Source organism: Pecten maximus, chromosome 6 (genome assembly GCF_902652985.1).
Source record: "Pecten maximus chromosome 6, xPecMax1.1, whole genome shotgun sequence".
Classification (NCBI taxonomy): domain Eukaryota; kingdom Metazoa; phylum Mollusca; class Bivalvia; order Pectinida; family Pectinidae; genus Pecten; species Pecten maximus.
Window position 1 is genome coordinate 33,898,833 of NC_047020.1, and position 12,740 is coordinate 33,911,572.

At 37.8% G+C, this 12,740-nt stretch overlaps 1 protein-coding gene across 1 annotated transcript in view; it reads left to right on the forward strand.

Annotated features, from left to right (window-relative positions):
- Positions 1-12,740, forward strand: part of LOC117329594 (inverted formin-2-like) — a 53,508-nt gene that overhangs the window by 37,937 nt on the left and 2,831 nt on the right. Inside the window, 12 exon segments of the mRNA XM_033887608.1 lie at positions 1,057-1,172; positions 2,872-3,031; positions 3,269-3,342; positions 3,344-3,448; positions 3,899-3,978; positions 7,290-8,371; positions 8,539-8,678; positions 8,830-8,994; positions 9,747-10,004; positions 10,622-10,803; positions 11,787-11,907; positions 12,393-12,557. Coding sequence (XP_033743499.1) covers positions 1,057-1,172; positions 2,872-3,031; positions 3,269-3,342; positions 3,344-3,448; positions 3,899-3,978; positions 7,290-8,371; positions 8,539-8,678; positions 8,830-8,994; positions 9,747-10,004; positions 10,622-10,803; positions 11,787-11,907; positions 12,393-12,557 — 2,648 coding nt within the window.

Genomic DNA, 12,740 nt, shown 5'->3' on the forward strand with positions numbered 1-12,740 from the left:
AAAGCAGTGAAAATCGCTTCTTGAATATATTACAATGTTTGATATCATATTATAGTGCAAGACACAATATACTGTCAATTCCGGGATAATATCATTGTAGTTCGTTTCTGGAGAATATTAAAGATTTCGATACCATATTAATTTCTGTAGAAAGGATGTGTGTGGGAGTGAGGATACATTAGATTGTAATATGGCACAGCCCGACATAAAATGAATGTTGAGTCTATTTCATCAAAATATCTTGTAAAACGACGGAAGCGCGTGATATTGTTCTTAATGGTAATATGTCGAAGTTGGATTCAAAGTCTCCAGAAATAGACAAAACGCCTGACGTTGATGAATGAAATGCTTTGTTTCCAAGGATTTATTCCTCAGTTATTGATTTGTATCGGCCTACTTTCCACATAATTGATCTTAATCACTACCGCTGTAGCGACAAGATGTAAACTCTTCAGATGTGCTCTACTTTTATCTTAAAGAATAGGTTTAATGCGTATCTAGAATTGCGTAAATCAAAAGAACATCCGGAATTAGGGATGCATTAAAGGGTTGTTTATGACAATTAGAGTTTAAAGGGTTTGAAGATTGCAGAAACAAACTTGTTTATGTCAAAACTACTGTGTAATTAAATAAAACAGACTGTTTAGCAACTTTGACTGGAAGGTTAGGTTTGTTTGTTTTGTTTTTTTGGTTTTTTTTTGTTTTTTTTGGATACAGACGCTTTCGTAACTACACAAGCTGTTACTGTACATTTGTTTTATCGGTTGTCGTTTTAAACACAGGAAATAGGCACACATTTCAAGCTATGGTCCATTTATTCATTAAAATGCTTATAAATGGAACATGGTTTGTGAATTTATGCCAAGCCCCTGTGATTTAAGATATTACCCCCGGTATCTATAATCAATCTGGTAGATAATCATTATCCTCCAAATGTATACCATTATACTCCGTATCGATAAAAGGCGAAACTGAATACCAATAAGTAAATCAGTATGTGATTTGACTAACTAGATATGAACTTTTATTTACGAAGGACATGTTGTCTCGTTCCAGCACTGGATACAAATAACGTTATGGTGAAGAAACAAGTGTTCGAACTGCTGTCTGCTCTGTGTGTGTACTCGTCCGAGGGTTACGTATTGGCTTTGGACGCGTTGGAGTCCTACAAGGTATAGACTAATTGATATTTACAAGCTGTAATTCTGGACCGATGATATCCGGATATTTGATGAAATGAGATTATGATTAATCTTAATTATGTTAATTTTCCTTCACGTTTTAAAGATTTAATTGTGGCTAGCAAAGAGAGGTAATTCGGGAAATTAAAAAGAATACGAAAACTTCACTTCATATCACATGTTGAAAAATTACTTTTATTTATTCAAAAGTATTTTGAAATATTTGCTCACATTGAGTATATTTACACGTTTTAGAAAATAACATCAGCAAAAGAGATTTTTACCTACATTATATAATATATACTGTATAACATGGAATGATTGTCTGTAACATCTATAGGGTCTAGACACTCCTATGTACAGTGTATGCGATGTGAGTATTTGGGAAGCTGTTGTATGTCCCTGCAAGCTTTACAACCACCTTAGTAATTTTATAGGTCACTTATTTGAATCTCTTAACAATTAAAACAAATATTTATATATTGACAAATTGATATTAAGTATATTTCTTTAAGAAAAGAGATAGATTGCTGTATGGCTGAAAGAAATGCTACATTGCTATTGCTTTAAGAAGCAATGTCATAGACAAGACAAGCAGATATCAATGATTAAGGTCAGATGGGCTCGATGTATAGATTATAGGAACCTACCAAAGTCTACGACACGTTCGGACAATTATGGATGATATATCTGACGCACTGGGAATAATTAGGGTTTATATTCAGCTATCGTCAATGCTGAAGACATCGCCATGCTCCTTCAGGGCCAATGTGACTGATGTGTAAAGCAACCGAAAGGTTTCTAGATATGTTTTACTGAAAGGCCAGTGACACTCGCTTTAAAGACATTAGCTATTGTCATGTTTTATTGTTTAACACGATGCCGAAGGTCCCCTGGGGAGTATTTGTTCTGGCGCCGACACCACCAACTGGGTCTGCCGGGAACAACAGCAAACATCTCTGAAATAGAGAACAGATTATGGCTATGTTTTACGTTGGAGCTGCTTTGCTAACACGTCCTTCGCGGGGCGGGAAAGCGTTACTGATAGATTTTCAGTCCCTGAGGTTTGCCGAAAACATGTTTAAATTCCTTTCGGTAATAGCAACGGTTCAGAATACATGCATACATTTTTCATTTTTACTAAAATTATTGAATATCCCGAATTTACAAAATTGATCATCAGGGGTTTTGCTCATCCTCTTTAAATCATATCTAAGTTTTGTTAAGGGCCAATTTGGGTTTTTCAACCTTTCTCTCGGGATTCCAATCCTTATTCTATTGACTTTTAGCGTCACTAACGACTTCTACGATGACAAGACAGTTGAGTGTTGCAGTTTATATTCATCATTCAACAGATGCACTATCTATACTAAATTGGTATTTACCCGGGGACGTGATGGCTGAGTGGTTAAGGTGTCCTGACACTTCATCACTAGCTCTCCACCTCTTGGTTGCGAGTTCGAAACCTACGTGGGGCAGTTGCCAGGTACTGACCGTAGGCTGGTGGTTTTTCTCCGGGTACGCCGGCTTTCCTCCACCTCCAAAACCTGACACGTCCTCAAATGACCCTGGCTGTTAATAGGACGCTAAACAAACCAAACATAACCAAGTATTTACCCGCATGTCCAGGCAGGTAACCCCATATCTGCATCCAATCGAAAAAAACTACTGTATTCCCGCTTTATTACAGTCATTGAAGAAACAGCGGTACAGATTCAGTCTCATTGTAAATGAACTGCGCATGGCGGAACTGGTCCCATACAAAACAACCATCATGGGGTTTATCAACTGCATCCTTGTTGCCACGGAAACGCTGGACGATCGGATCTGCGTACGGAACGAATTTATAGGTAAAGATTATGTTATTGTTTATTAGAAACAGTGGATATTGAATGAGTTTTCTCTTGGCTTGTAAGTTCGGTGAAAATTGGATTCTATGATGTACAGATACCACATATCCGAAAACCCAAACATGTTGTTTTCCCTGAGCTGTTGTATAAGCAGCGCTCTTGGGAAATATTCAAATACAATGGTGCCATGTTTATTGAAGAGATTTACTATGAATATCATATTTAACCCCTCTGCAGGTTTGAATTTGTTGGATATCATCAACAACCTTCGGAATGAAGACGACGATGACTTGATTATCCAGTGCGATGTGTTTCGATGAAGAGAAACAGTCGGATGACGATGAGTATGCCGAGCTAAATCCGGAAATCGTCAATCTAAATGACCACAAGGACGTCTTCAACGCCGTCTTCCAGAAGGTACACCCATCTAGATACTGAGCGTTTTACAAGACTAGTCAACGGTTGTGCCAAATGGACATGAAAATTTGCTATAGTTTTACTTGAGTGTGTATCCTAGTTTGTATTTATGTATTGAAAACCAAGGGGTGTCCCTTTTCTCCGAACGTTTACCCCCCCCCCCCCCCCCCCCCCCCCCCCCCCCCCCCATTATATGCTTGTTGTGCTATACGAATTGTTATTGATTTATTAAAATAAAAAAGCATAACTTGTAATACTCTATTGAAATGGTAGGCAGGACCTTACGGGAAATTGCCAGTTGTCTGTTCCATATGCCCCATCATCGAAATTCCAGGGGCTGTGTAACTACAATGTACTGAAGTACATACTACCCCCTGTACAATAATCGAGAACTTAAGTCTTTGATTTTGAAGATTTCAATTTTCAATGCTTGGGTCATTTCTTTTTCAGGTTTACAACACTCCCCAGTCGGACGTGTTCATGAACGTGCTACAGGCCCTTCTACAGATTGATCCTGAGAGTCCAATCAGGTACTTAATGGTATATTGTTAATACGGGATCGCTTGTTTCCCTACATATGATATGGTATCTATTAGATTCGTCAATATTATCAATTTTCAATCCATTAATGGTAAAAATCGTTTGTGTATTTCATAGAATGATGTAGTGCTCTCGACATACCGTAATCATTATGATTTAAACAATGAATGAAAAGTTTTGCAAAGTAAGAAAAAAAAAGAAAAAAAAAAGATTTTAAACCTTCTGGCAAGTTATATCAAAACTAGTGAATAAAACGAACAATCACCGTGTGGTCCTTTATTTGGTTCGTACCAGTTTTACTGAATAGGTTCGGTAACATATAATGGAACGCAATTGAATCTCAGGTGAGTTTCCAAGATGGCGGCCTTCTCTACAAAGTATACGCTTCAAACATAAAAAGCGATTATTTTTCTTTTTACAATGTAACGGATATAAAATCAATTTCCTGAATAGTTCCGTCATATATCAATACGTATAATTTTTACAATTTCATCGAAAATGAAGCTTCCTCGCCCTGTTTTTAACAAAACGTACATAAGTATGACGAATGAAGCATCACAGTTCCGCCATCATTGATCCAAGTGGTACGACCACTTGAACCGTTCGGTTCTACTGGTACGCCGCGTTCCATTAAGAGTACAGCAGAACCGTATCGGTACAGCTGGTACGAACCCGATAAAGGAACGCACGGTCAGAAAAATGGATTGTGTGTTCCGATTTTTTTCTGGTGATGCCATCATATACATTAGACGTCATAAACCAAATTCCACCCGAAGTTTCAAAAAGAGGGGCTTATGAATTGTCACTGATTTAGATTAAAATCAAAACTAGTACTGAAAAGCAGCACATACTTTATTTCTGTAGAACTAGCTAATCTAACAACAGAATATTTATCATCACTAAATCTATATCTTTTAGTTTTATTACAAACGTTATTGGCGGTGCTATTCTTCCATTTGATAAAGATATATATATATATATTATACTTACTGTAATACTCTCGTGTCGTCATAAATACATGACGTCCTGCTATTGTTTTGGTAAGGAACATGAACTTCCATCAATGTACATATATAGAGAGCAGAGGCACTGGAAACATATTTTTAGTATGCGTCTCAAGTTATAAGGTAAAATACTTTAGAACTAAAGATATTTAAGCATTAAACTACTGTCTTTGGAAACCTGTCCTATAATTCTCAAAGGATTGCAGACAAATTGAATAATGCACATTAGTGCGTTATGATCAATATATCTGCCACCATGCGAGAATCAGAAGACAATACGTTTCCAAAGAAGGCAATTTGATACTCATATTTCCGTTTTAAATTGAGAATTTGATACTCATATTTCCGTTTTAAATTGAAGTTCTCTTATATTCAATCTATAGCAGTGTAATTGCATTCCAAAGTAAAATTTGTGACATCACGACTACCGGCGACGGTTTCCGCAAAAAATATAGCTTGTGGAAATAAACTGAAAATCATCAATTTGATTTCAACATTTTGATTAATATATTCTACAGTGAGGATATTTACCTTTTATACAACGAAACTACATGTTGCGAGTTACATTGATCAGTCGTGATTTTTAATTCGGTAGCATGGATTTTCGTATCGTCAAAATATACTTCATATAATGACGTCAGCCAAAACGACGTCATTCAGTGACGACGTCGCGAACATTATTTTTCATATCACTACACCGATGGGAGTTATATAAGAAATATGTTCTGATGATTTTTACTTTTGTTTGGTTAGGTTATATATTGACAATGGAGTTCAAATGGAAATATACACTAAATATGTTGTAATTAAGTCAATAACACTCAGTTATTATTACAATGTGACACTAATTCGAAATTTGCCATGCCTTACATATCTTGTTTATCGAAATATACTAGCGGAAAAAAGAAAATCAAATTCAATTTTTCTCATATAACTTTTAGACACGTGGTCTAAATTCAATAACATTTCACACTGAGCTACCTCCGTACACTGTGAAAATGGTTCTCGGATAAAATTAAGTCGACCATGGCCCCGTTCAACGCTGCATGCTTTCAGGAGATATTTCCACGAAAGTGTGCATCCTATCCGGAACACTCTTGCATCATATGTGCTGGTATAGGGAACAACCAGTCAATTGAAAAAATATATTTTTGAAACAGCCCCTGTGTATAGAAAGTTGAGCCAAGGATAAAATGTCTGGCAGTCACTGATTGGCCAGTATGTTATGAAGTAAGAAAATAGATATGTAGCCTGATAGGTAACTATCATTAAGAAATGTTGATATAAATTTCGTAAGTCCGATTGATTTTTTTCCCAAAAGTTCAGGTAATAATAATTAACAGGTAAACATTTAAGATTTTTGAGAATTTGTACTGGGAAATTCACCCATTTTCAAAATGGCTACCCTGGAGAAAATTTGAGCTGAAGGACCCAATTTTTTTTTTTTTGATTAGGTGTTATTTGAGACCCTAAACTTTTGTTACAAACCATAATTTTCATATTGAATTCAAGAACTTAAATGAAATTCTCCAAAACGTTAACACTAAAGTCTATGGGAAAACAATTGGTTGGTTGGTTGGTTGGTCCCTAGTAAATCATTTCAAATCGATCATTGGAGCATAGATATTAGTTACACGACATTTGTTTCGAAACGATTATACAGCGAAATGCCGCGAATGAGTAAAGTCGATAGGGGTAGGGTCATTGCTCTGATAATGAAGAGCCATTCGCAACATCACGTAGCCCAGCAATATGGTGTACATGAGCACAATCTCCTGTTTATTTGGGGATCTCAGTCACAGGGAAATTGGGTGATCCCAGGAGTGGATGCCCGCTCATTACGTCGCGGCGTCAGGATAGAAGCCTACGTCTCTCGCACCTCCGTTACCGATTTCAAACGGCGACGGAGACGACACGTCAAGTTGTCGGCACTCATGGTCGGCCAATGTGTCCAAGAACGATTAAGAATCGGTTGCGGGAGTTTCATTTAAGGCCATGACGTCCCTATGTTGGTTGCCGCTTACGCAAAGGCGACGCCGACGTCGATTGCAGTGGTTTCTTGTGCATGGGCTTCTTGCTCATGTACCTGATCGGTTTCGTCTGGCCAGGATCAGTAATGATAAATAAATCATGAAAGCCACACCATGAACAAATCATCAAAGAATCATGTTAAATAATAACTACTATAGTATTGAAATTAAACTTGGGTTTCTTTATTCCGCTAGTATACTATTTAATTCAAACATTTTACTACACTCAAAATAAATCCAAATGTAAGACATTTTCGCTTGTTTTAGTGACTTGCAGTGGAACTTTGTGGAATCAACGGTTCGGAAAGCCATTTTAGTGGACACTGTCGCCGACGGTAGGCGGTCGTTTTCCGTTCTTGTCGGATCCATGTTTCCCTCAATCATGAAAGTCCCCGTCGTGTCATCGGGTGTACAGACTGAACAGGTCAGAGGTCAGGAGACCCACTCAAGTGAAATTGACAATAGTGCAGTGTCTCCATCAACTGGCGAGCCTATGCAGAAATCACTTCCGGCCAAAAGTGTAACCAATGACATGGACACGGAAGTTGTCATTGAGGACTCGGTAATGACCAGTACGGTATCTCAACTGACCTGCAAGGCCGTTCCGTTGTCCAGTAGTGTGACGTCACAGAGCATTCCTGACCAATGTGTGTTATGCGGTAGTAATACTCCATCCAAATTAACATATCAGCAAAAACAACATATCAAGAAAATTATGACGAATGACATTCCAGATGCCTTATTATCCAATAATGATGAATTAAAAAGTGCCATCCCTCCCGTTCAACATCCGCCCCCATCAGTTCCAGGAGAAGATTCTCCTATGTCGCAATCTCTGCCAGCTGTAGCAGGACCGCCACCACCACCTCCTCCTCCACCCCCTCCACTTCCAGGTGGCTGCGCACCTCCACCTCCACCGCCCCCGCCCCCACCAATGCCAGGAATGGGCGGCGCCCCGCCTCCACCGCCACCTCCGCCCCCACCAATGCCAGGAATGGGCGGGGCCGCACCTCCACCGCCACCTCCACCCCCACCAATGCCAGGAATGGGTGGGGCCGCACCTCCACCGCCACCTCCGCCCCCGCCCATGCCAGGAATGGGCGGAGCCGCACCTCCACCACCACCTCCACCACCAATGCCAGGTATGGGTGGGGTACCCCCTCCACCGCCGCCCCCAGGAGGCGTGCCTCCACCACCCCCACCCCCTGGTATGGGGAAGATACGTCCTGTTCCTGCCAATTTGACGTTTTCTGCATATCAACAACCAGCAAAAGCTCTCTGGACGCCAAAACCCAAACACAAGATGAAAGTGTTTAACTGGACAAAAGTCCCGCCACAGACAGTCAGCGGTAAGTTTTTTTTACACAAGCTTATCAACAAGGTAGTGATTGGGCACATAATTGAGAAAAAATAGTGTTCTAATGAACGTTTCTATAGCGTTGAAAGCACTATTTAAAATACAAAAACTCAGGTACCGTTGTGTATACTAATAACAGTGTATGGTGTGTCGTTGTAGGCCATGACAGTATATGGAAGGAAGTTCTTGATATGGAAGATGCTATCAAAGTCCAGTATGAGACAATAGAACAGCTTTTCTGTCAGAAGTCCAAGACGGTTAAAGTTGTTGAGCAGAAGAAAGTCAACGTTCCAAAAGAAGTACGTACGAGTTACGTCCCTTGAATGATATTTCCATATTTCTTTGTAAATCCTAATTAGATTGAGTTGTTTCGGTTTAATTTCCTTAATGGAAATTTCGTTTTGCATACGTCACATGTTTGATCCATCTTTCTATTACAATTATTGCCAGGTGCTTATTTTGGAAATGCAGAGGAGTATGAATGTAAACATCTTCCTGAAACAGTTTAAGTGTAGTCACAAAGATGTTATACACATGATAGCCGAGGCTGACGTGGAAAAACTGGGACAGGAGAGACTCAGGGGACTACAAAAGATTCTTCCAACTGCTGACGAAGTTAGTAAATCAGTTTAAGAAATATAACTGTTTCTCATGTCACCGTTAATTGGGGAAATTATGCATCATTTTATTATCTCTTTTTTTTTTTTTGTCATTTTTTTTTTTGCGAATTTACAAGAGGGATAATCTGAGAAACCGATAAGTCAGAAAATAAAAAGTATGTATAAATCGATACTCAGGAATAACAGAATCGTGCAAAAGTGCGAAAAATAAATTGAGACGAGCTCGCCAAATTCGCAAAAACAAACACACGTAAAAAAAATCATTGAAATCCTGAGGATGGTTATTAAGCGTATTATTTTGATACTTTTGTTTGAGCTGAAATATATTCAAAGGTTGTTCGTAAACCCATAGGGTCGAGTCATCGAGGGGAACATATAAGCCACGCTGATAACCTCGCGTCATCCGACTAAATGTATCATGTTGTCAAAAAACTTGCGTTTGATTTATAATTGCATGGTGGGTGTCGTCGATAAACATATGACGCTTTACCTTCCGAGACACTTCGGTGGTGTTGGTCTATTTCTGTTTTTTTTCAATGGTGTCAATGCAGATCTGTCTTTTCCGTATTTTTGCCCACGTTGATCGATTATGAGTTAGAAGCATGGTTTCGTTATTTAGTCCATATTTTTATATAACTGTTGCCTCTTCTTCAACTATATAGAAGGTTGTTATCTGTTTCCTGATGTTGATATCAATCATCCATTCTAAGGCTTCATTAATTAATTCTCGTCCTTATTGTTAACTAGATAACCAGCATAAAAGCGTACGATGGCGAAAAAAGCAAGCTCGGCAACGCGGAGAAGTTTTACCTTATTTTTGCTGAACTGCCCGCTTTTCGTCAGCGAATCGAGGGCATGGTGCTAAAGGATGATTTCAAGCTGGCCACAGACATGCTTCGTCCAAACATCGAGACCTACATCCGAGCCTGCGAGCACGTCCTTGACAACGAGTCCTTTAAAGTCTTCTTAAGGTTTATCCTCCACACTGGAAACTTCCTCAATGCAGTACGTAGTGTATTCATCTTCTGAAGACATGTCTCATACTTAATAACCAACTGTTAATGAAAATTTGAATTTTGCAAAATTCTTCATCTGAATCATTGTCCCTCTCTTCATTTTGTGACCTTCATGATACGGTAAGGAAGCAAAATTTATAAAATGCTGACAATTTACAACAATTTTAATAGAAAATTGTGATTTTGAATGTTAAAATTACTGGCTAAACTAATCTGTCTTAAATTATTGATCAGTACAAAATTATTTGGCTGAATCACTGCTCCTTTCTCTATTTTGTCACATCCGTAATTATGTAAGGAAGTAAAATCCATAACAAGATGCTTACAATTTTTCAAAAAAAATTACTAAACATTGTTATTTCTTAATTGAAAAATCACTGCCTAGGATACTTACCTGTAACAAAATCATAGATAAAATATTTCACTGTAAAATGAGGATTTGTTATGAGAGAAACTTTAGTGGCCTCAATGCTCTAATCATTATAAGATATACCTAGTTGTACACGAATATGATGCCAGATCGTCTGTTTAGTTGTTTCTTTATGTACGGTTATTAACGGTGGATGTTATTTCTTTGTATGTTAATTGGACGTCCTTTCTCTATAGGGAGGGTATGCTGGTAACGCAGTTGGCTTTAAGATCAGCTCCCTAAACAAACTAATGGACACCCGAGCCAACAAGCCCAGGGTAACTTTGCTTCATTACCTGGTTGGCGAGGCTCTAAAGGAAAATAAGGACTACCTCAATTTTGTTGATGAAATGTGGCCTGATTTGTCTTCTGCCTCTAGGTAAGTTCTAGAACATAAATCGTACATCGCTGTTGCAAATGTCGGGCCGTTTTTAATATCTGACGCTTTTTTGAGATCATAAAATAAGTTAGTGTTCAAAGTAGCTTAGGTTTTTTATTGGAAGATGCCGATAATTTAGCTCACATCAAACGACAGCAACATATGAACACTACATACAGTTATACGGAGACCCTTTAAATATTTCAAAGGAAATCAGACCAGGTGTTCCTGAAGAGTAAGCAACATTAAGGTCAAATAACGGTTATGTCTCCACTATTGAGAACCAGTTTGGTTACATCATAACCACCAGGCATTTTGACGAGTATCGGATACAGATAACTTCAAAATGCACATGGAATTGAATATTTCCCAATGAGGTCATGTTATCGACGATAAAACTTCCCCTTCATGTTCTTCAAAAACCCGCATCTTTCGAAACCCTCTGTTGTACTTTAGGTCAGCATTCGATATAGAAAAATACTTTTATATACAAGTGCATACTGCAGAAAGATTGCAAAAGTTGGTTGCGTGAAATTTAATATCCATGAACTAGATCCGACTGGGACGACCGCAAAACATCGGCACATAGAAATTTAACAACTATACAGTATTTTCCTTTGAGCTTTACTGTTACGTTATACATGTATCTGCAAATAACATTGGCAGGTGTGTTTTATTAGAGAAGTGGATTCATTTCTTTGGATTGGCTGATACACTTCAAAGATTCTTTATGGCTGTGGACTGGTTGATAACCTTCCTATATTCTCAATGGATTTTCATTGGCTGATTCACTACCAATATTCTTTATGGCATTTTATATTCAAATTAATATACATGTGTATATGATAGGTTATTGAGCATATCTAGCATTTATATATGTTATCATACAGATTGCATTTTCATAATTTCAATGGAAATCATAATTATTGAACACACGTTATTCTGTATACAAAACAAAGTAATACTAGTTCTCTCTATTACAGATACACGACGGAGGCCATGACAACAGAATTAAAGCAGACCTCGAAAAATGTCAATAATTTTGCAAACCAGCTGAAAACTTGTCCCGATGATGTCAGAAATCAACTCCAGACATTTGTTGGCGTAAGGAAGGGTCAACTATCAGTTTGATTTGTAATAAATTTCTAAACGATAAGTGAATTTTTCTTTTCTCCTGCAGTTTCGTTTTTCTCTTACTTCAACATTGAACTTGGAATACTTGAATATCATTGCAAGAATGATTAATCTGTTTCGTCTTATTATGACTTAAATTTTTAAATGATTATTTTGTTAACACATATTTCAGGGAGCTTTCTCAATTAAAGCTGAACAAAGGAGATGAAAATAATATATATATACAATATATAATCCAGGATATCTGTAGCTTGTTTTTAATTGCGTTCTTGCTATTGATTATCAAACGTTCAGAGTATGAGAAGTATACAGGGCCAGTCGAGGTACAGGAAACAACCAATGTTTTATGGTCCGCCTCATGAATCGTCAATAAAGAATTAGTCGTACTGTAACGATAGGTTCTTATGATTTTAAAATAGATAGGAATGTGAAAATATGATACTTTTATATAATAGGATGCCAAAGCGGAGATAAAGGAACTGAATGCTGGCATCGACAAGATCACAGCACTAGGGAAGAAATTAGCCGAGCATTTCTGTGAAAATGAGCAGAGCTTCAAAATAGAGGAATGCGTTGCTACCATGACGACATTTTGTGAGAAGGTCCAACAGTGTGAAAAGGTATGCTAATTTGCTAAAACAATAACATCTGCTTTTAATTGAAGGTTAAAATAAGAATTTTCAGCTGGTTAAACGCTTGAATTAAACGCGCTGAAAACCCCATCGTTTCTACTGTTAAAACGCAAAGTATTAGAAAATTGTCTCATGTCTTTGAGTTGATGTATGAAATAAGAATACTTTATC